The sequence below is a fragment of the Rhineura floridana genome, chromosome 19, assembly GCF_030035675.1.
Source record: "Rhineura floridana isolate rRhiFlo1 chromosome 19, rRhiFlo1.hap2, whole genome shotgun sequence".
Classification (NCBI taxonomy): Eukaryota; Metazoa; Chordata; class Lepidosauria; order Squamata; family Rhineuridae; genus Rhineura; species Rhineura floridana.
In genome coordinates this window covers 18,682,542-18,706,992 of record NC_084498.1, presented here as the reverse complement: position 1 = coordinate 18,706,992, position 24,451 = coordinate 18,682,542, and the positions used below count along the sequence as shown (strand labels likewise).

The 24,451-nt window shown below is 45.5% G+C and overlaps 1 protein-coding gene across 15 annotated transcripts in view; it reads right to left on the bottom strand.

Moving 5' to 3' along the window:
* Window positions 1-24,451, bottom strand: part of ARVCF (ARVCF delta catenin family member) — a 576,381-nt gene that overhangs the window by 77,882 nt on the left and 474,048 nt on the right. For all 15 annotated transcript variants that reach the window (XM_061603426.1, XM_061603419.1, XM_061603418.1 and 12 more), the window contains 3 exons: window positions 14,609-14,726; window positions 12,029-12,200; window positions 1,606-1,677 (listed from right to left, as the gene is read on the bottom strand). In XM_061603426.1, the coding sequence (XP_061459410.1) occupies window positions 1,606-1,677; window positions 12,029-12,200; window positions 14,609-14,726 (362 nt within the window). The remainder of the gene's footprint in view (window positions 1-1,605; window positions 1,678-12,028; window positions 12,201-14,608; window positions 14,727-24,451) is intronic.

The window sequence follows — 24,451 nt, the reverse complement described above, 5'->3', positions numbered from 1 at the left end:
CTTTCAAGTAAATGTAAATGTCCTGCCTTCAAGTCAATTCTGACTTATGGCGACCCTATGAATAGCGTTTTCATGAGGCTGAGAGGCAGTGACTGGCCCAAGGTCACCCAGTGAGCTTCATGGCTATGTGGGGATTTGAACCCTGGTCTCCCAGGTCGTAGTCCAACACCTTAACCACTACACCACAGTGGCTCTCATGAGAGCAATGCAAAAAGGCATTACAGTGATACCTCAGTTAACAAAGCAAATGCCTTCCTGACATTACTTCTTTAACAGAAACTTTGGTACCAGAGGTAGGAATAACATGGAAATAGGGAGAGGTTCCTACAACACAAAAAAGAAGAGCAATTCAACGTATTTCAACAAACTTTTTATTCAAAACTAGCAATATGCATGCCTGAAATGAAACAACCAGGTCAGGTAAGCTTTGCATACAGACCACGAAGGCTTCTTCCAAAATGCATCCAGGGATGCCTGCCTTGCCGTTTTTCTTTTATCATGTAGCATCTTGCCATAGCAATCCAAAGCTTTCAAAGCAGTTCTCCTCTCCATACACTTGAGCAGGCAGACAAGAGGTGGCCACCGCCACCCCGTGTGGTTGCTCTCTCTCTCTCTCTCTCTCCTAGACTCGAGCAGATGTGTCTACTGTAAACAGTGCTTCCAGGCAGCCAAAGCACTGTTTACTGCGGAGGTGCCTGAGCCGCCTGACAAGGAGCCCCAGTCCAGCCACGTGTGAGACATCTGACTGCAGCAGCCACAATCCAGTAGACAAGGAGCCACATTCTGACTGTCAGGGTGTGTGCTTCCCCCCATGCCCCCCCCCAAATACTTTGTTAAAATGAGCTTCTTTTCTGGAGGATTTTTACACTGAGGTATCACTGTATTGGGATGGTGCCTGATCTACACAAAGGTTAGCATTCTGTTTCCATGCCTTATCAAGGCACATTCTTGGACGCAGCCAAGGAGGAAAACATCAGCCTCTTTGGGCAGCCGTCTGCATGGCACAAGGAAAGTCTGCCTCACTCTTGAAATGCAAGGGCTCTCAATGTTTGCAGCTTTTGCAACCAATCTTTAATCTTTTTTAAGAAAATGCAAGAACGTACAATCGAATGAGGCTATGCCCGCTCCACTTAAGAATTGTGGTGGGTGACAGAAGAGAAGGAGTGTCAGGCTAAGAGTGGTCCCAAAACAAGAGCACACCCCAACAGCCACCCTTGGTAACGTAAAGCTAAAATGGCATCTCCTTACCATTCAATTCAATTATCAGATTTTCAAGAAATTTGTGGCACGCCGCTGACACACATGCACGAAAGTTAGGAAATCTAATAATCCTTTTAATTGGCTACAGGAAGCAGTGCGGAAAATGCGCACTGTTTGCAAAAGAAGACTTCAGCTCTCATCTCTCTCTTTCAAGCCAATTCAATCAGAATGCAAAACAACAGAAGAAGCCCTCGGACACTCAATTCATAGTGAAATTAAAGAAGCGTGAAATCTAGGGATGAATACGTTGTCTTTCATTCCCTCTGCGAGACCCCTTAGGAACCTGCCCCTTACCCCTTTGCTGATCTTTTCGAAAGCACATTCATGAGAGCATTTGCGCATTACCTTTCGCTGATTCAGACCGCTTCGGTAAATCCAGTGTATCAAAGTTTCGGTCCACCTCTCCATTCTTCTTCCCTGTGCATGACAAAGAAGAATGAGCAATCAAAGGACAGCACATGAATAAATCTAAATCAGGCACTGTTGCATCAAAAAAAGAAAGGACAAATGGAATAGAAACCTCAAAATTATGAACACATACACATCATTATCACATGCATGCACCCACATTGTATTTGCACAAGACTACTGGGCATGCAAACAAGCATTGGGTGGTATTCAGTCTTAGTTCAGCTCAGAGCAGATCCACTGGTTAACTTAGGTTTGTTAATGTCAAGGGGTCTACTTTGTATGTATGGACTGCCTTCATGTCGATTCTGACTTATGGCGACCCTATGAATAGGGTTGTCACGGTAAGCGGTATTCAGAGGTGGTTTACCATTGCCTTCCTCTGAGACTGAGAGGCAGTGACTGGCCCAAAGACACCCAGGGATCTTCATGGCTGTGTGGGGATTCGAACCCTGGTCTCCCAGGTCATAGTCCAACACCTTCACTACACCACACTGGCTCTCAGGGTCTACTTTGAGTAGGACTTAATATAACCCAAACCCATTATCAGGTTTGACGGGTCCAAAGTAATAAACACACTATTCTGAGTAGACCCATTGAAGTTGATAGAAATGACTAACTTAGGTTCTTTGATTCAGTGGGTCTACTCTGAGCAGAACGTAGTGGACTAAAATCCACATATTTGTATGTACTAGTTAATGGAGCTGCTACGTTTTACTGCCCCACATCTGACATCGTATAGGACATCAGGTGTGGGGCACGTTGGAGGAGGGTAGGGAAAGTGGTCTTGTAGGCCAAAGTAGGACCCATACCGGGTCTAATTAGGCCCATGGGCCAGAGGTTCCCCACCACTGTCCTGGATCACCCCAATTCAATTTCCCATTTACAGACATTTAATGAGACAGGAGATCTGATCACGGATTTTGAATATTTTATCTACTTTGGCCATCAGATTTCAAGACCCATTAAATCCACCCATCACTTTTAACTGACAAATTGGCTAACAGAGTTGGTTTGTGTCTGTCAATGCATCCGGTTCCATGTCAAGACCAATGTCTCTTGCCTCTCCCTACCTTCAACCCAAATCCTGGCCCATTTTGTTAACTTTTTTTAAAAAAAACCTGGTTAAAGTACATGATAGGAATCTGCAGAAACTTTCCAGAGCCTTCATCCTATTTTTTTTTTTTAAGGCTGCTCCAACAAGACAGCAATGCCCTGCTTTGGGAAACAAACACAGCCAAGAAGGCAAGGTGTCAGCTGCCGGGCTGGAACATCACTTTTTGTTATGACAGCCAAGCCCAACTGCTTCACTAAGAAGCAAAGTCTTAACTTGTCACGTCTAGGCACTGAGGAAATGACAAGAGTTTATGGTAGAAGGAAAGATGGCCAAAGAGAACAAGAGAGAGAGAATGAACTTACAAGAGACATGTTTCAAAAGCCTCTCTCTCTCTCTCTCTCTCACGCACACACGCACACACGGATGCACTCCATTTTATCCAAGACACACTGCGTGGCAATTCTTTCTTTTTATTACTATTATCATTATAAAAATGAACCCAAAGCGACATACAATAAAAAGATTAAAACCAATATAAAAGTAACACAAATAAAAAGTTAAAAAACACAATACATGCATAAGATGGTGGAATAATCCACCCCCAAGAGGATACAGCATCCAAAGCCCTCTAAAAACCCTCCAAAAATTAATAACCGAATGCATAGGAGAAGAGGAATGTTTTTGTTTGGTGCCTAAAGATGGAAAATGATGGTGCCAGGCATGTCTCTCTGGAGAGAGCATTCCATAAGCGGGGAGCCACCACTGAGAAGGACTGTTTTCATGTTGCCATCCTCTGTACCTCCCTTGCGGGAGGGCACACAAAGAATGGCCTCAGATGCTGAACACATATTCCCCTGCACATTCCTAAGCTCTTTTTATCTCCCCCGAAGCCTGTCCAGCTTCAACTCCTGCAACAATGCCTTTGCTCCTCTGTTAGGGACGCAAGAAGATATCCACTTCCATTCTGACCCATGTCTGTCACTTGCAGCACTGTTTCCGTTCCACTGCAGTTCACCTTCTAACAAAAAGTATGCGATATGTCTTGCTGCGGTGGAATTTTACATAATTAATTGTGTAAGCAATTACAGTGGGTTGCATGCAATGCTAGTCCTATTCCAAATAGACCTAATGAAATGTATCGACCAAAGTTAGTCATCTCTATTAATTTCAATGGGTCTACTCTGAGGAGGTATTGCACCGGAAACAACTCCATACGAATTATGTTTATTCCACACCATTCATTTCAGTGCAAAGGAAACACAATGCAAATTGAGGGCGGAGGGACATCATCAATTGTGTATCCTTTGTGGACTGAAAACGGTGACAGCAACAGCAAACACTGATCATACTCGTTGAATTGATTTCCATTGTGAACAGACGGCATTTTTTTTTGCTATTGCCAGGGAGTTGCATGTCAGGAGCGGCAATGTTGTTACCTTTATAGTATTGAAAAGTTTTTTGTTTACTGTTACATTGGCTGCTATGTTGTTGTTTTATTGTTCTTGTTATGAAATTGTTTTGCCTTTGAGATGTAATTGCTGTTCTCTCTGTTGTGAGCCGCTTTGAGCACAATTTGTTTGTGGAAATAAAATGAAGACGATGATGAATAAGCAAACATTGTTGAAAGGTTCAGGGCAGACAAAAGAAAGGACTTCTTCAAACAGCCCAGAGTTAAACTATGGAATTCACTCCCGCAGGGGGCAGTTATGGCCATCAGCTGGGATGGCTTTAAAAGAAGATTAGACAAATTCGTGGAGGACAGGACTATCAATGGCTACTAGCCATGATGGCTGTGCTCTGCCACCATAGTCAGGCAGTATGCTTCTGAAAGCCAGTTGCCGGAAGCTGCAGGAGGGGAAAGTGCTCTTGAACTCAGGTCCTACTTCCAGGGTTCCCACAGGCATCCAGCTGGCCACTCTGAGAACAGGATGCTGAACTAGATGGGCTGAACTAGATGGGCCGTTCTTATGTTCTCGTCAGTAATTTCTGTTCCCTTGTCTGTCAGAATTCTCCAACCTCCCTGCACCCCATGCAGCCTACAGGTAACCCTTCTCATAATTCAATCCATGTGGCACCAGCTCTCCAGCAGAACCACCAACATTCAACAGAAACAGCTCTAGTGTTTGTCGCTTAACTACAGCTCATGTGAAGGAGGCAAGACTGTAAAACTAAATGACTGGGAATTTTGGGTTTCAGCACCTTGGGCATCTCTTTGAAAGTTTGAGCTCAAACCTGGAGCAGATTCCACTGCCCCAGTGACATGGAGCCTCTCTCTCTCCCTCCCTCCCTCCCTCCCTCCCTCCCTCTCTCTCTCTCTCTCTCTCTCTCTCTTCTCTCTCTCTCTCTCTCTCTCTCTCTCTCTCTCTCTCTCTCTCACACACACACACACACACACACACCTCCCCACCTCCACGCCACTCAGAATACAGCAACGTCAGGTCTGCAACCTCTCTGGCACTCAACAGCTGTCAGAAGTTCTAACCCATCACATTTCTCTTTAAGGTATCCTCTTCCTTCTACTCCTTTCCTCCCCCTCCCCGCCATCAAGGGGCATCTGACAACAACCAGGGCTCCCATCTCAAAGGGGGACAGAGGTATTTTCAGATGAGAAAGGCTGCTCAAGCCCTCAGCAGAAGAAAGACAGCTTTTAAGATGGTGGCTGTTAGGCTTGCTTAATGGGAGTCGGTGATCAGAGCTGGCAAAGGCCTTGGCGACAGGAAGGCTGGCTGACAGGAAGCTTGCTTGTATAATAAAACGATCTGCAGTTTCTCAAGCCATGAAATCAAAAGCTTCTGGAATGCCATCTTTTCTCAAACATGGGGCCACCAAATGCATTTGATTCCCAGGATATAAACCATCATCATACTTTTCACACACACCCCTTGAGCTCCTTGGTGGAAATTATATATATTATATATATATACACAAGCATTAGGACAGGCAGGACCTATTACACCAAACAGAACATCACCTGCAGGTCCTGCAATATAATTTATCTCATTGAATGCAAAAGACCAGGATGTCATATCCAATACGTAGGTAAAACCACAACTGACCTATGCACACACTTCAGAAACCACAAATCGGCAATCTTGACAAAAAAAGATGGAGCAACCAGTTGCAAAACATTTCAACATGGATGGTCACTGCCTGTTGGACTTTTCTATAACAGCGATAGAGATGTCAACAGATCCAGCAGCATTGAGTAAAAGGGAGAACGTTTGGATTTACTCTCTGGACACATTGCCACCACATGGCCTGAACCTGGAGGACAGTACAAACACTACTTAGCTTCTGCAAATGAAGCCCCTCTGAGCATTCCATCCTCAAAGCTCTATAACTGCCAGCTTGGTAACAGCATTTGTATGTTAGCAGCTGATGAAGGCGGAAGCTGAAACATTTTGTTAATACAATAAATCTCCTAGAAGTACCAAAAAAAGTGTGGGTCACCACGGGGGAACACAGTTTTGCTTGGTGCCCCTCGGGGTTGGTGGGTCAGAAGGCAGGGAGCCCAGCAGTAGGTACAGCCAGAGCCAATAACAGGCAGAACCAATGAATTCTAGTTTTGTCCTTATTGTCCTCCCTGCTGAGTTCTAAGAAGGCAACACCGAGACTAAGGAGAAGGAGGAAGCTGACAGCCAGAGCCATCCCCTGAACTCTAACTAAGAAGGCAGATGGGTTTAATCAAGGCTGAGGTTGGTGGGGCAGTGCCCCATTTGCCCCAGTGGAGCAGCCTCCACTGGAAGCTGTTCTGAGAGGGGCCCATCCTCCACTTCCTCCTCTAATCAGTATATTTTATTGATGTATTACATTTATATCCCACCCCTCCTCCCAGAAGGAGCCCAGGGCGGCAAACAACAAGCGTCGAAACACTAAAAACATCTTTAAAAAGTCACGAAATTGAAACATCATTAAAAAAAAATCTTAAAAACAAAACATTTTAAAAACATCTTTTAAAAAAGCCTGTCTTTAAAAGCATCTTTAAAAAGATGAGACTGGGATAAAGGTCTCTGTTTAAAAGGCTTGTTGGAAGAGGAAGGTCTTCAGCAGGCGCCAAACAGAAAACAGAGACGGCACCTGTCTAATATTTAAGAGACGAGTAACCCAAAACAGCCTGTATTCATCACAGCCGTTTGCAATCCACGGCAACAGAAGCGGACAAGCGGGAAACAGGCAGTAACAGAGACAATGCATCCTGGGTCCCCAGAAGAGGCAGGAGGGCACAGCCAACCTCTGCTCCCAGCTCCCATCTTTGCATGTGAGAGAAGAGGAAAGGGGGAAAATATAGCAATGTTGGAAAAGAAATGTAGAAAAGACTCACCTTGATTGAACCATTCCTCTAATAACCACAAAAGCAGCAAAAGAAGAAAAAGACAAAGAAAAAACAAAAGTTTTTCAAGAGGAAATGGGGCAAAACAGATAATCTACACGAGAAGCAGATTTTTTTGCAGAACAGATTCAAAACCCGAGAGCTACAGGTAAGCGATGGCTCTGAATTCGCCAACGGGAAATACACACAGTGCCCTCATTGGGGAGTGCATGACACGCATCCCTTGCTCAAGGAATAGTCTGGCCCTGTGGAATGCTTTTCCAAGAGAGATTCAGTAGGTGTCTTCTACATTCGTCTTTAAACGTTTGCTGATTTTCCCCCCTCGTCACTGCCAGGCTTATGGAGTACAACTGAGATAAAACACTTTCTGTAATAGTTGGTCGTCTGTTTTACTGTTTACGTGGTTTTACTGTGTATCTATAATTGTTGCTTTGATTTTTTTTAAATGAAATTACAAAAAATGAATATTTTTATAAAGAAAGAAAACAAAACAAATGTCTGATTTGGCATAAACACATCAAAAGTTGCTCAGAGGCGGGGAGAGCTAGCAGGTCAAGCTCCTATGCCAGGGATAGCCAATGTGATGTTGTTAACCATTGGACTACAGTTCCCATAGCCCCAGCCAGCATGGCCCAGTGATCAGGACTGACGGGAATTGTAGTCAAGCATTGTCTGAAGGGCACCACATCAGCTATGCCTGCCCTATGCAAAAGGGATTTGAAATATGAGCAGAGGTGGCAGGACAAAATACGAGGGAGGAACCACACTTTATAAATCAGCATTTTCTTATGAATGGGCACAATCCACCAGGTATTTCTTGCACAGAGCTTCCATGTGTTTCACTGAGTTTTGCACAAGAGAAATTCTTGACGGATGGGCAACCCCCTTTGCAGGCCACTATTGCTATGCCCACTTCACAGGATAAAAAACAGAGACTTGCTCATAATTATTTGTTCAAGACCAGGGATGGCTGAATCCATCAATTTCAGCTTCTCATGTTTCTAGTCTTAACTTCAGTCCTCTACATTTCCACATCATTTTTAAAAAAAGTATTCATGGAAATTCATCTGCAAATTGATGCTAATACATACTTGTCTGAATGCAACTTTGCCTTGTATACACAATTTTGCAAAGCAATTTCCCCTCAAATAATGCATTTTAACGTTCTTTTCACTGTGTTTTTTTAATGCACATTTCTTGTAGTATATGCATTTTTTTACACATTACTTAGCTGAAGGAGTGCATTGCAAAATTTGCAAAAGTGCAAAATTCAAAGGATGGCTGTGTTTCAGTTCATGAATTGCTTCGGAAAGTGCAACTTAGGTAGGTTCACCTTCCAATACAAACTGGATCAAATTTCTCCCCATCCCTCCTTAAGAGCTTTGTGTTTCCCTTGGACAGCAGCCTTGCATCTGGACTATACCACTTGAGACTGAAGGTGGGGGCTCATATAACTGAATGCTAGTTCATGAAGAACAAGAAAATCCTTGCACATAAAAAAAGCAATAGCAGCAGCATGCTAAGAGAAAGCATCTTAGATAAGCTCACTCGCTGACATGATAGCCTTCTAACATGCAGGTATTTTTGTTTTGTTTGTATAAAGGAGCATTCATAGAATCATAGAGTTAGAAGGGACCCAAAAAGTTATGCAGTCCAACTCCCTTGCTCAGTGCAAGAATTTTGATTAATGGACGTCCAGCCACGGATTCTTGCAACTGAGAAGGTTGGACTAGACCATTGTTCTCCAACTTTGGGTCCCCAGATGTTGTTGGACTACAGCTCCCATGATCTCTTGACCAGTGGCTAAGCTGGCTGGGAATGATGGGAGTTGTAGTCCAAGAACAACATATACTGTATTTTTATTTGTAAAAACCATAGGTTATTACAAAAAAGTTAAAACAGAGGTCAGCTAATCAAACCATCACCTTTACAATTGGTAGAGACTTTGCTCTGATCTTTTTGGCTGTAACAGCAAACAAAGCCACTCGCTTGTTAACATATGGATAAATAGCAGAACTAATATTTTCTTAGATAATGTTCTGCCAGACATTATTTTTAACTGAGGAACAATACATTTCTTTCTTGGAGATGAATACAACTCATAAACCAACATACACTCAGCAATGTTCTCTATCTGTAGGGCTCCACAAACTCATGTACACTGAGCTATCAGTAGCTCAGCATATATTCCGTCTAAAAAATGGGAGCCGTTCTCTGAAAGCATAAGTCAGTGAAGGCATGCCTCAAAGAATAAGTCAAAGGGTAAAAGTAGCGGGGAGTCCAAGAACATCTGGGGGACCCAAGGTTGAAGAACAGCGGACTAGATGACCGTCAAAGTACCTTCCAACTCCAAAATTCAACGGGACTGTACCCAGAGTTCTCTTATCCACTGGTGCAAAAGTTCTTGTGCTAGTGGATGGGCAATGGTGGCTGGTGCCCATTGGGACTGGTAGGATGGAAGGTTGAGAGATCAACAGTAAGTGCAGCCAGAGCCAATGGCAGGCGAGATTAGAGCCAATGATAGGTAGAGCCACGCAATTCTGGTTTTGTTCTCATCTTCCTTCCTGCTGAGTTCTGCAAGGGGAAACACTATGCCTAAGGGAGAGGAGGCTGACAGGCAGGGCTACCAGTCCCTGCAGTGGTTGCAAGTAAGAAAGCTTGGAGAAATCAAAGTGGAGGTTGGTGGGGCAATGCCCTGCTTGCCCTAACGGGCCAGCCTCTGCTGCGTATGGGTGAGTTGTAATATTGCGCAACAGAGGAATCCAATGCAACAGCTGCGCTAGCAGAAATTTGTTGAATGACAAGTTGTGCCATCTGTTGTGCATTTTCTTGCGCCACAATGTCCTGCTGGCGCAAAACGTTTTGCCACCGGAGCAAGGAGACAGCTACGTGACTTTTCCCCAGCGCTACACTGGATGCAGCCTTAGGCTGTGTGAGCTCCCAACTGCAGCCTGAACCAATCAGATCTGCTTCTGGTTGAAGATTCCTTTCTCAGAATCTTCCCCGTCTCTCTCATTCTTTTAACACCATTGTGCCCAAATACATACGCTCAGGACTGATATACCCTCACTCAACAAATAGAGATACAGTTGGCCAAGGGCCCCACAGGTCAGAGTAACGGAACAGCTGTTCACAAAGGCTCAGAGGGGCAGAAATATGTTGGTGTTAGATACAAACAGAATGGTATTGAATTCCATTCTGAACGTTAAGTATCCATTGGGCCTCTTCAGCATGGATTAGGTTCAAAGCTTGGGACATACCAGAGATGGACCCTGATGAGATGAAGAATGCAAACCACGCCCCCAATTATGTCTTTTCACTTTCAGTTAACCTGCTGGGCCAACCTTGACAAACAGATGTGCAAAGGTTCCTGGGTATTGGATTACTGGTGCTTGCACGATCGTCACACATTCTCCCACACCCGATCCCCAAGCCTCTGGTTAATCCCTTTCTATGCCATTATTCATTCAACAATCCATCTCTTAATGCCATGATACAAATGTCTATGGTCAGATACACCGTATATGGTTCTGGTCACCTACTGCACAAAGTATACTGCAGAGCTGAAGATTCAACAAAGGGCAACCAAACTGATCAAGGGGAACGGAGCAACTCCCCTATGAGGAATAGGTTACAATATCTGAGTCTTTTTAGTTTAGGAGTAAAAGAGAGTAAGGGCAAGGCATGACAGGGGTGTATAAAATGATGCTTGGCGTGGAGAAAGTGGACAGAGAAAAGCTTTTCTCATAACACTAGAACTCAGAGTCATCTAATGAAGATGAATATTGGAAGACTCAGGACAAGACAAAAGAAAGGACTTCTTCATGCAAAGCATAGTTAAACTGTGGAACTGGCTCCTATGCGAGGCAGTGATGGCCATAAACTTGGATGGCTTTAAAAAGGATTAGACAAATTCATGGAGGTGAAGGCTATCAGTGGCTACTATTCATGATGACTATGCTCTGCCTCCATTGTCAGAGGCAGTTTGCTTTCAAATACCAGTTGCTGGAAGCTGCAGAAAGAGACAGTGCTCTCGCACGCAGGCCCCACTTGCAGGCTTCCCATAGGCATCTGGTTGGCCATTGTGAGAACAGGATGCTGGACTAGATGGGCCACTGGTCTGATCCAGCATGGCTCTTATCTTCTTAAGAGAGCAATCCTACAGCTGCCATTTGACCAGCAGAGGCGCTGTAAGAAGCAGCATAAGTGCTGTTCCACTGTCGGAGAAAGAGGCCTACCAGAGGTAGGCCTCTGGCACCATCAGAGAAGGCAGTGGTGTGGTTTGCACATCACACGAAGCCTTCACGGCTGCTTTGCTCCTCTCTGTGTGTGTCCCTGAGCTGAGCCAAGCCATAGTTTAGTATAGCGTGCCATCTGAACCCAATCTCACAGTTTAGCTCTCTCCCAACTAACAACAGTATCCTATGGTTTACTGCTTGAGCTAAATCATGAGCCTGGTTTGGAACAACGCACTAATCCAAACCATGGCTTAGCACAGGGCAGATGCAGACTTGCTGGGGAGGAGCAAAGCCCACACATGGGAGTCCACCTCTTTGGACTAAGCCATGGTTTGGCTCAGCATGATGTGCGAACCAGGTCACAAGGAGATCCAACTGATCCTAGTTCTGTCCCCATCCTTCTACTTCCTGCTGAGTTCTATTGGGGCAAAACTAAGGAGGAGGAAGCTGACAGCCAGGCCCGCCCTCTGTCCTGGTTGTAAGCGGGGCTGTGAATCCACTTTGGGTTTTATTCCACACTTTCTAAGAGATGTCCACGATCACCTTGGACAGGTCCTTGAAAGTTCAGACTAAAACCCAGAGCGGATTCACTGCTCAGCTGATGTCAGAGCCACCAGCGCTCACTGGTTGCAAGCAGGTGGGCTTGGAGTAATCAAGACTGAGGTTGGTGGGGCAGTGTCCCCTTCACCCTAATGGAGCAGCCTCCATTCTTTTGGGGTTCGCAGCAGCACACACCTTTGGCCTTCTTCCCTCCAAAGCAGCCCGCGTCGTCTTTTTTCTTCTTTTGAGATCCCCCTAGGCCTCCAGGCTGATTTGCTTCCAGTTCCTGGTATTTGTCGGCTCCCGGGACTTCTTTGTGGACGTGGTAGGAGAGGTTCCTCATGATGCACACACAGTTCTCCACGGACTGTGGCAGAACGGGAAAAAAAAGAAAAAGCAACCAAGCTGGTGATTGTTTATCTTATGCCTTGGGAGGGTTTAAAAAACAACATCATAGGAAACTGCTTTAAACCAGGTTAGCCCAACCCGCTCAGTGTTGTCTACTTCAGTCCTCTTTCCAACCTGGTGCCTTCAGATGTTTTGGACCGCAGCGCCCATCAGCCCCAGCCAACCTTGCCAGGGCTGATGGGATCTGCGGTCCGAAATGCAGCCAGGACTGATGGCAGCTGCAGTTCAAAACATGAGAAGGACACCAGATTGGACAGGGTTTTTTTCCAGTATGATAGGCAATAGCTCCCAGGCAGAAATGGATTTTTCCCATTCTTTTGATCCCCCCTTTTTTTAACCAGAGGTGCTGTAAAACGAACCTGGGACCATCTGCATGCAAATCAGGTGCTCTACCACTACGCTCTGTCTCTACCACTTCTCCCCCACCCACTAAGTAAAACTCCATCGAGGAGAACACTTGCCATTTTTAAAGCAGTTTGCGTAAACCATTTTTTTCCTTGTGTTCTAGTTCTGTGATGGAAAACATACTTTGTATGTATGAGACCCCCTGGGCTCAATCTCCAGCTAATGAGTCTCTCAGGAGGCAAAAAGGCCACAGCCTGAGAGCACAGAGCAAGTTCATTCATCAAGAGGCTTGTCGGGGGGGGGGGAATCAGGGGGGGGGAAACAATAACAAAAGGCTCAAAACTTCCATAGCATGAGGTTTTGGAAAATGGGTTTTTCTCCCCCACCTTTCTGCTGTCCTATCAAATCTCCACTGCATGTGTTAGCTGAAGAAAAGAGCAACTCAGCATGTCAGGAGTCCTGCTCTTTCAGCACAGAGGCAAACCACCAGCTGCAATCAGGGGAATGGCCGTGGCTCAGGGGGAGAGTACACGCATGGCATGCAAAAACTCCTAGCTTCAACCCACGGCATCTCTAGGTAGGGTTGGAAATTACCTCTGCATGAGACGATGGAGAGTTGCTGCTGGGGCAAGAGGCTAGGGCACCCCAGACTCCAGAGTTTGGGAAGAAAATAGGATTACATTCATTCATTCATTCAGTCAATTTATATCCCACCCTCCCTCCCAGTAGGAGCCAAGGGCAACATCTGTCAATCTGTCAACAATAGTCTAGTTTATTATTGTTGTTATTGTTATTAAAATGTGTAAGCTGCTTTTCCATACAAATACAACATGTTCAAAGCGGCTCACAACAGAACAGAAATGCAAAACACGACATTAATAACAATCACAATGCCAAATCATTTCAAAACACAGCAATCCAACAAATAACTCAGCTGGATTACATGGACACTGAAATATTTAAAGCCATCACAAAACAAACTATCAGTCAACTAAAACATGCCAATTAACGGCAAACATAATAAACAGTCCAATACAAAAGTACAAGAAAACAGTCTGTCACCCCAGCTGAGAGGTTACTGCCAGTTGCTGTTGTCATTGCTGCCGGGAAAGGGTCTACAGTGGTGCCTCCTTTTATTCCTGTCCCGAACCCCAGCCAAAGCCCTCCCCAAAAGGTCCCCAGAGCTGACTCAGGTGTTGCTGCTCTGGAAATCAGGGTTAGCGTGATCTCCTTTCATCTGCACTAGCTGTCAGAAAGGTTTCACTGCACTTCAAGTGCCACTAGTCCTCAGCAGGGCAGATGTTCCAGGAGCCAAGGCGGGGAGGGGGGGAATACAGGAAAACAGTATGTTACCCCAGCTCAGATGTTGCAGCCTCTGCTAGCTGCTGTCGTCGTTGGTGGGGTGGAAGACAGGGAGCCCCACAGTAGGCGGAGCCAGAGCCAATCACAGGCAGAGCCAATTCTAGGTTTGTCCTTATCCTCCAACCTGCTGAGTTTTACAAGGGCAATGGTGATGCTATGGAGAGGGAAGGTGGCCAGCAGTGCCACCACTCTGGAATGGTTGTAGGAAAGGAGATAGGCAAGGGGGCAACCTAGATGACGGCAGACTGCGCTTGGCGGGGCAGTGCCCCATTTGTCCTGAGGGACCAGCTTCCACTGACACTTTCTTCTAGCAGATCTGGCTATCGTTTCAGCATCTGTAAAGCAGTGGTGGCTGGTGGCTCCAATAGGTTCGGAACCGTGGACAGCTCCTTGAAAGTTTAGACTAAAACCCAGAGCGGATTGCACTGCCCCACTGACATGGAGCCACCGGCCGTCACTGCTGTGAAGACAACCGTTTTTCAAAACAACAGAAATGTCCAGCCTGGCCTCACTCCACCTGCCACCAACCTTCAGCACATTCAGCGCTTCCCTCCATCAAAAATAAAATAAAATAAAATAAGATCCACATTTGGTAAAGCCAAGCATTTCCCCAAGAAATAAGAACTATTGATTTGAAATCTATGGCAAACAGCCGATCACCTTGTTGTCCGTGTCTTTCTTGCCCACTGCAGACTGCAGAGCATGGAGGAGGGCATCTACCAAGCCATCGCACTCCCGGAGTCTCCTGCGGGCTTCAGCTCCGTCTGAACTTACATTTCTGCAAATGAGAAGGCAGGGAGCGTTAACGCCGTCACCCTCGTAACAAATTCAGCAAAGCTCCCCTTCTAAGTCAATTACATGCCTTAAGAATCCAATGGTCTTGAATTAACCAACACACAGAGACACAAAAATGATGGTCTTGCAAACCTACGGGGTACAGTGAGAATTGTGCGGGACAGAGCCTTAGGTGCTGCATGACGAGCACAGCCTCAGCCATCACTCTGCCCGCAGCGAGTCCGTTTTCCCAAAGGGACAGCTGTGGCTCAATGGTAAAAGCACACGGTTTACACGCAAAAGGTTCCAGGTTCAATTCCCAGCATCTCCAGGTAAGGCTGGGAAAGACTTGTGCCTGAAATCCTGGAGAGCTTCTGCCAGTCAGTGTAGACAATTCTGGGCTAAATGGACCAATGGTCTGACTCAGTACAGTGCAGCTTCTTATTATGGGAAGGGGTCATAGAGCAGTGGCAAAGCATCTGCTTTGCATGCAGAAGGTCCCAGGTTCAGTCCTCAGCATGTCCAGGTACAACTGGGAATGTCCCCAGTGTGAAACCCTGAGGGGATACTGCCAGTCAGTGTAAACAGTACTGAGCTAGATGGACCAATGATCTGACTCAGTACAAGGCAGCTTGCTATGTTCCCTACCAGTAAAATTCCAACCTGTCAAATAAGTATAACAACAAGATACTTAATAGAGGGCTGTTGCAATGCTAAACATGAAATTAAATTAAATTAAATTACTCTTTATTTTTACCCCGCCCTTTTTCCAAAACTGGAACTCAGGGCGGCTTACAAATAAAAACCACACATAGGTGAAAGAGTGTTGACACACTGGCACAGCCTTTCCCCAATCTGGTGCCCATCAGATGCGTTGGACTACAACTCCCATCAGCCCCAGCCAGCAAAGCTACATGGGACTTGTAGTCCTTACCATCTGGATGGCAACGGGTTAGGGAAGACTTCATTACCACATAACCTACTGTTTGGTTTTTGAGAAATAGTCTTACATACGTAAGCCATAGCACTACTATTACTGCTGCTGCTACTACTACTATCACTACGACTGATAATAGTAATAATAACTGTTGGATGACCCTCGATCTAAACTGCACAGTAAAGGATACAGTTGATGGTAATTTTTAGACAGCCTAATCCAGAGGTAGGAAACATGCTGTGCGTAGGGCCTTGTCTGCCCCCCTTTTTAAAGCCGCTAGACCTCATGGTTGGAAAAAATGCATCTGAGAGTGAAAATGTAAAAGCAATAATAAGAAGACCAGGAAAAGCTGGCCCAGGGTTGTGTTCAGCTTACTTTGAATAAACCCACTGAAATTAATGAACCTCAGTAAGTGGTGTCCATTAACTTCAATAGGTCTACTCTAAGCAGGAGTAACACTGCATACCACCCAGTGGGAATAAACGAACATTGGGTGGAAGCGATGTAATTCCTGGATCAAGGGAGCTTGTATTCAGAGAACCACAGTCCAGTCCATGCTCTTTTTATTTGGCCAAATATCTTTTCCATGCACCAGCTGAATTCCTGGAATGATATTTGATAGAAATACGATGTGGCTGACTTAACAAGGAGTTATGTGCTTCTCTGCTGGGCAGCTACTTCCGGGTGGGTAGTTAGATTTGCCTTCACAAATTCTTGGAATCCACCCACGCACCTGAACATCAGCACCTGCACAGCTTTAGGGTTCTGCTGAGTTGTTTGAGTAGCTGTGAGGAAAAAAGCCTTGTTTCCATTTATTTTTAACACTTCTTCAGGGAGCTCGCTAGATCCTGTGCCAAACAACAGAAAGACTGATATGGAAATGGCTTATAGAGATGCACTTCAAAAGAAATAAACCACAGCGCTGCTTTAGATTTCTCTTTAATCTTTTGGCAGGTATTGGAAGATTCCCGAAAAGATCAGTAGTGGCATGCTGTTACATCTAGAGCAGGGGTGTATGCCAGCCCCAGATTTGCAAGCTCATTTTCTGAGCACCAATCCTTATAAAGCCAAAATATCAGGTGTGGGGAAACTTTGGCCCCTCCGACCTACAACTTCTGTCGACCCCAGCCAATAGTCAAGGCAGATGAGAGTTGCAGCCCAACAACCTTTGGAAGGCCAAAGGTTCCACACACCCGAGATATATAACATGTATGGGTTCATTGAAGATTGAAGAAGGTGATGGGTGTTGTATATGAGCCCTCAGGAAGATCAAAATGTTGTCTCTAGCCCAAGGGTAGCCAACATGGTGACCTCCAGATGCTGTTGGACTTCATTCGGCCCCCAGCCAACATGGCCAGTAGTCAAGGAAGATGGGAACGAGTCCAACAGCATCCAAGGGGCACCATGTTGGCTATCCCTGTGCTCTATTAAAATCAGGAGACCAGGCTAGGCAATCCATTTTTTAAATGTCGAGCCTTTTATGACATGGAAATTAGGAATCCAAATACTCTGACGACACCTTGAAGCGATGGCACTAATAACAGTTAGCGCTCTACCTTCAAGTACCTTTTAGTGAAAATGGGACTTAAAAAAAAAAAGTTAAAACTCAGAGGGTGACACCACTGCAAATGAGAATGAACTACCTGGAGCAACATATAATTTTTTTAAAAAAAATCTTCTATTATACATTTTAATTCTCTTTCATTCTGAAGCGCCCTTCATTTATGGGAAAAGCTGACAGAATTTTAATGGAGAAACGATCAGATTACTTCCCAAAGACAATTCCTGCCTCACCAATTTTCTGTCACCGATTCCAAACAGAATTTTAAGTGGCTCATTTAGGCTACTACACTCCTAATAGTGTCCCCTTTTTTGCAGATATTAATGCTCCAAGACTGCAAAGATGACACTGTTCTTTTTGTTATCTCGCTTTAGTACACATTAGTATTAATGTACTCTCTGATCAGATGATTAAGGGATAACACACGCAGGCCCCTAGCAAAACTCAGCACCAATTTGCTGCTCACCTCTTACACTGAACTCAAATGGTCCAGAGTTAGAGTGGATGGTCTGAGCAGAAATCTAGGTTGATTCATTGAGTTCAGAACCCAAATAGCAATGGGGGAGAAAGTCGATCCAGCTCGCATTTAAAGGCAAACCCACCTAATTCTTTTACAAAACTACAAGGGAACAAAAACTCAGCCATCCTTTGAAATTTTCATTTCTACAAATTATGCAATGGGCTTCTCTGGCTGAGTACTGTGCACAAAAATGCATACACTGTAGTAAAGTGTGTGCACTAGTGAGAACAACGTGCAAAAATGCATTGTATTAGGGAACATAGTTTGCAAAAAAAATGTGTATATTAGGAGAAAATCACACTACAATGCTGATGAACTTTCATGAGGACATTTTAAAAAAATAAAATGGCAAATTGTTGTGGAAATGTGGAAAACTGAATTTGACAATGGAAAAAGGAGAAATCCGAAATTGACTCACCCACTGATTGATCGATCGAAATTGATTCACCCACCCGTAGATCCAAAACACAGTAGGCACACTGATAATGATAATTTATGGAAGAGCGCATATAGGAAACTCGTTTTAGTGTCATATATATGGTTTAGGGGTCAATCCTATGATTCTTTTGTATTAATATATGAAACTGCCTTGGACTGCAACACCCTTCAATCCCTGACAATTAGCCTTGCTGACTGGGGCCGATGGGAGCCGTAGTCCAAAACATCTGGAGGGCACCAGGTTAGAGAAGGCTGGCCAATGCTCTAAGGAAGTATATAATATTATGATATTTTGAGGTCTTACAGAAGAAAGGTTTAATGGATCTCAAAACTGAGTTGGAAGGGACCTCAAACGTCATGTAGCCCAGCCCATGGCCAATGCACACAATCTGCTGCTACAACATTCCTGACAGGTAGCCATCCATTCTCCGCTTAAAAACCTCCAATAACTGAGAGTTCACCTCTTCTGAGAAAGTCTGTCCACCTGTCAAGCAGCTCATTAAGGCAGGAAAATCTTCCTACCATGTAGTCACAATCCCCTTTTCTTACCATTTGAACCCAGGACCAGGTCATAGCTCAGTGGCACAGCATCTGCGTTGATGGCAGAAGGTCCCAGGTTCAATTCCCAGCATCTCCAAACAGGGCTGGGAAAGAACCAGAGGTTGTATTCGGTTAGCATTTACCCAAGAGAAAACCTGCTGAAATTAATGGCCCTAAATTAGTCATGGCCATTAATTTCAAAGGGTTTACTCTGAGCAGAAGTTAGCTGAGTACACCCCCCTGCCTGAAACCCAGGAGAGCTGCTGCCAGTCAGTGCAGACAATACTGAGCAAGATGGACCAATGGTCTGACTCCGTATAAGGCAGCTTCCTAGGTTCCCTTGGGTCCTACAAAAAGACTTTCTCATGGTGGGGACAGAGTGGAGCTGGCCTTACTTTCTAAAGTGCAGGGCTTTTTGTTGATTAAATTGAAAGTTATTGCCTACTTGCACCCTTTTCTTCATAATTCCTCTAATGACTTCATGGGGTGGGGGAGAGATTTGAACTGGGGGCTTCCTGGTTCACAACATGCAACGCAATCCCACACATGTTTATTCTGGTCTAGTTGAATTCAGGGAGGCTTACGGGCAAGTAAGCGTTTCCCCCCAGCGCTTGCGGTCTGATCCTTGCAGCTGGAGATGCCAGAGACTGAACAAGAGCTGTTGCTTAAGTACTTAAAAGGACTCCAGGTGCAAGACCGTGACACAGATTTACATCAATGCATAAAGTGCCTCTGTGTAAACCGAACTGTGCACCAGAGTCAGCTGAATCCCAGATCCTGAACTGGGCTGATTCGGGTCTGTCTGGGATTTGGCATGATCAGGTTGACAGAGCCCCGGATTGCCCCGAATTGGATGAAGACCACCCAGAGCAAACTGCAGCTGTCAAAAGGGGGGGGTAGCAGTAAGGAGCTGCAAGCAACTCTGTCTCCCTCCCCCAACCACATGTTTAATCAGGGGTTTAAACCTTAATTAAACATGCGGGGGAAGGACAGGCATGTTTTCTTCTCCCCCCCCCGACTGTGCAAGGCCCCCAAATCAGTTTGGAGCCTGGATCCAGGTTGGGTCATCTGTGGATCGTCCCCATTGGATTAGGGCTACTCCAAAGTGCCAGGTCAGGCCCCAAATTGGATCGGGAGGGTTGTTCTGTGGTCTCACTAACTACACTTTGCAGCACACCCAGGCATCCTGTAAGCAAAGTATTTAAAAAAAAAAGTTTAAAAGAGGAGTGGGGGAGAGGCAAGAGATCTGAGGCCCTGCACTACTCACCCTGAGCTCACATCTCCTAAGGCTCCCCCAAACAATGCCCGTAATCTCGGCTTTACCACTGAACTGTGGCTTTGCCCCAACGTCTAAGCCCAATACTAGAGGCTCATTGCCACGTTACACCGAGCATGGTGTTCCTACATGTGTACACGCGCTTGTGTGAAAGACAGCACACTTGTTGATTTGTACAGCTATTGCGTACACAGCCAGTGCACTCGCGGCATGTTACATGCAAACAACTGGATGAGTGTACAGCTCCACTATTTGCATACCCAGATTGTCGAATGCAACGTGTGAACATCCCCTTCTCTGACTGGGCTTCACCAGCTTGCTTACTTGCACCAAGCGCATCATCATCATTATGGAACATTTCATGGGTGTCAACATCTGCTGCTGACTCGAGGGGTGGGGAATCTTTTCCCTTCCAAATGTTGCTGAACTACAACTCTCATCAGTCCTAGCAAACCTGGCCATCGGCCAGGGATGCTGCGAGTTATTGTTCAGCAACATCTGGAGGGCCAAAGGTTCCTCACACCTGACCCACTCCTTCCCCATGGCAAACTTTTCAGGAGAGAAAGAATGACCTCCACTCGCCCCTCAAGGCCCATCCTCCTTGCCAACTTGCAGGCAGAAATAATGTAAAGAGGCTTTGCCTGGGGGCTGAAATCCCTGCTTTCCTTAGGAAATCAAAATGGAGCAGCCCTGAGTAAATGTTAAAAGAAAAGCAAATCCCTACAGCTGAAGAAACCCATCAGGCAGGGGAATGTGATCGGTTAGCACTGAGGGCGAAGAGAGAGGGAGTGATGGAAGAGATGTTAGGAATCTCTTCTTGATTTTAAGTATGGAGGCAAGGACATCTAGAGAGAGGCCTCGGGATCATCGGAAGCCTCAAATCATACTTATGGAAAGGCCATAGCTCAGTGGTAGGGCATCTGCTTTGAATGCAAAAGGTCTCACGCCCAATCTCTGGCATCCCAGGTTGAGCTGAGGATGTCCCCTGTCTGATTTCAGTCAGGGGACTCTCGGAGCCTGACCTAGAGATGCTAGGATTGAACCTGAGACCTTCTGTGTGCAATGCAGATGCTCTGTCATTGAGCTGTGACCCTTCCACTTTTGACCAAAATCCCTTAGATGACCACAAGCCCACCAACTGGAAATAATAATAATAATAATAATAATAATAGCTATTACCGATTTTTTTTCATCATAAGGGGGGGGGAAACGCAGTGAGTTGTCAGTTCCAGCAAACTGCAAAGAGGATCCCCAGCATGATTATATTACTCTACCCCCTCCCCGACACATCTGCTCAAATCGCCAGCTCCAGCCAGCAGTCTCTTCTTATTAAAGTTGTCGACTTGAAGCCTGCCCAAGGTGACCCATAAACATGAAAGAACATTGCCGTGCATGGTCTGAATTTTATTTGGGATATTTCTGTGATGTGCCAAAAGCCCCCAAATGGTAACCGGTGCCACCATCTGTGCATTAACGCAATTTAGACTAAACACTTCTCTCTCTCCCCCCCTTTAAGTCAAGCAGGGAGGGAGGGAGGGAGAGACTTTTCACTTTTTGAGGAATAACAAAGCAGTCTGATTTCTGATATTCAGGGTGCAGAAAGCCTAACAACAGGCAAGACAGAAACAAGAGCCTGGAACAAAGTGGAACGGGAGCGGGGGAGACTCAATGGAAGGCAGCGGAGGGTAGGTCAACAGCAGACGGGGCTCTGGCATTAGTTAAGACCACCTTAAAGAGCTGGAAGGGAAGCCAGTGATCAAGAGAGAACAGATCTGTCAAGACCACAGCACAATCCTATACCTGTCCACTCAAACTCAGGCTCATTTGAATCCAATGGGACACAGTCCTAAGTAGAATCAGAGGGTTGCATCCCATGTAGCGCCAAGTTAAAGTCACCTAGCGGGTATCCTTGTTTTGCTGGAAGAAAGTTTTGTGCCAATGGGATGTGGTTGCGCAAGAGAATGCCTAAGCAGGCTGCTGGTAAATTTGTTGAGCAACAGATTTACTTTATTTATTTATTAGATTTATATCCCGTCTTCCCTCTCAGTAGGAGCCCAGGGCGGCAAACAAAAGCACTAAAAACATTATAAAAAGTCATAAAAACAGGCTTTAAAATATATTAGAACAAAACATCCTTAAAAACATATTAAAACGTCTTTAAAAAATCTTTTAAAAAAAAGAAGCTTAAAAAACACATTTTTAAAAAAAGCTTTAAAACACTTTGAAAAGCAATTCCAAGACAGATGGAGACTGGGATAAGGTCTCTTCTTAAAAGGCTTGTTGAAAGAGGAAGGTCTTCAGTAGGCTCCAAAAAGACAACAGAGATGGTGCCTGTCTAATATTTAAGGGGAGGGAATTCCAAAGAGTAGATGCCACTACACTAAAGGTCCATGTCCTATGTTGTGCGGAACGGACCTCTTGATATCTGTAGGAGGCCCTGACCTGCAGAGTGCATTGATTGACTGGATAGATTAGGGGTAAGACGGTCTTTCAGGTATCCTGGTCCCAAGATGTATAGAGCTTTGTACACCAAAACCAGAACCTTGAACTCAGCCCTGTAGCTAATAGGTAGCCAGATTGCGTAATATGTTGTGCAACGAGTTTCCACTGCTGCAGCTGTTCTGTTGGATTCCTCTGTTATGCGACACTGAAACTTACTCACCCACGGCTAGGCAAAGAAGCCTTGTGCTAGAGAATGTTGGAGACAGACCAGTAAGTTGGAAGGGAACCCAATGGTCATTTAGTCCAGCCCAATGACACTGCATGAAATCTGCTTCTACAGCATCCCTGATGGGTGACCAGCTAGCCTCTGCTTAAAAACCTCAGCTGAAGGAGAATCTATCACATTCTCCAAGACACTGTGTTCCACTACTGGGCAGCACATACCACCAGGATCTTTTTCCTAGTGTTCAGTTGAAATCCCCTTTCTTGTCACTTGAACCGGTTGATTCAGGTCCCATCCTCAAATTGGCTCCATCATCTATGTCAGGGGAACCTTTGGCCTTCCAGATGTTACTGAACTACAGCTCCCATCAGCCTCAGCCAGCATGGCCAATGGCCAGGGGTGATGGGAGAAGTAGTTCGGCAACTTTGGGAGGGCCACAGGTTCCTCACACCTGACCTATGTGATAGTCCTTCAGATATTTGAAGATGGCTATCATACAGCCTCTTTAATCACCTCTGGTCCAGACTAAGCATTGCTTAGATGAACATCAGAACTAGGGATGGGCGAGAAATTTGATTCAGTTTGCATTTCAAGCTGAATCTATCAAATCTGCACTTTCTGATACAGTATGAGAACTAAACACAGTCATCCTTTGAAAGTGCTACTATCAGGCGTGTAGTCATCCAGGGTCTTGGGGGGTCTTAAACCCTTTAATTTTTTGAAAACAGGGTCCCAGCAGGGTCCCGATGTCTCCAGCATCCTATGAGCCAATCAATATGAAAGCAGAGTGTATTAGCCACTGAGAAGAGTCTTCTAACATGCTTCCTTGTCTTTTTCTGCTGATTGGAGCCAACTAGAAAGGAGATGAGTCAGCCACTGAGAAGACTCTTCTTAGTAGCTAATGCTCTCCCCTTTTGTGCTTATTGGCTCCTAGGGGTGTTTGTTGTTGTGGGAGAAGGCATTAGCAAGGATCTCATTTTCAACCCAGCAGCAAAACAAGGGGGGGAGGGGTGTGGCTATGACTATCACGAAGGGGCTCTGCACTTCTGAATTTGCCACGATACTACTGGATGTCATTATAATCAGTAAGACTTTCAGTGGCTTCTCTCCACTCCGTCATTTGAGGCCATTCAGCACAAAAAAAAAAAAACTCTGCATGCAGCTCCTTTAAAAAAAAAAAAGCCCTTTCAAGATATTTGCTGGTCAATTCAAAGGTGACCTTTCTGCAGGAGCTTTGCTTCTTGCTACTGTCATGCCGAGCAGTTCAGAGGCCTGCTGTGTGTGAGAGAGAAAGTTGGCACCCTCTCAGCTTTGGAATTATTACAGGGCGCTTGAGATGCAGAATGCATATGAAGGAACGGGAAGAGAATCTGCAGAAATGTTGAGTTGCCTGGGGGAAGATGGGCACAGCTGCAGATATAAGCAGAACCACGGCCCCATCAATGCTACCCTCCAATGCCGCCCAGGGGTGTAATCATCTGGGGTCCTGGGGGATCTTTACTCTTTAGGGAGCTAGATCCCAGCAGGGTCCCTATGCTTCCAGCATCCTACGACAGTCATGGCTTCCCTCAGCGAATCCTGGGAACTGTGGTTTGTTAAGGCTGCTGAGCACTGTTAGGAGGCCTCTATTCCCCTCACAGAGTCTCCTTCTTCCCAAGGAACTGGAGTTCCGTGAGGGCCAGAGGTGGGGTCTCCTAACAACTCTCGGCACCTCAACAAACAACCCTCTTGCCTCAGGCTCCACCCACCGCCGGTATGTGGCCCTCAGAAGGCTGCCCAGAAGGGGATGCGG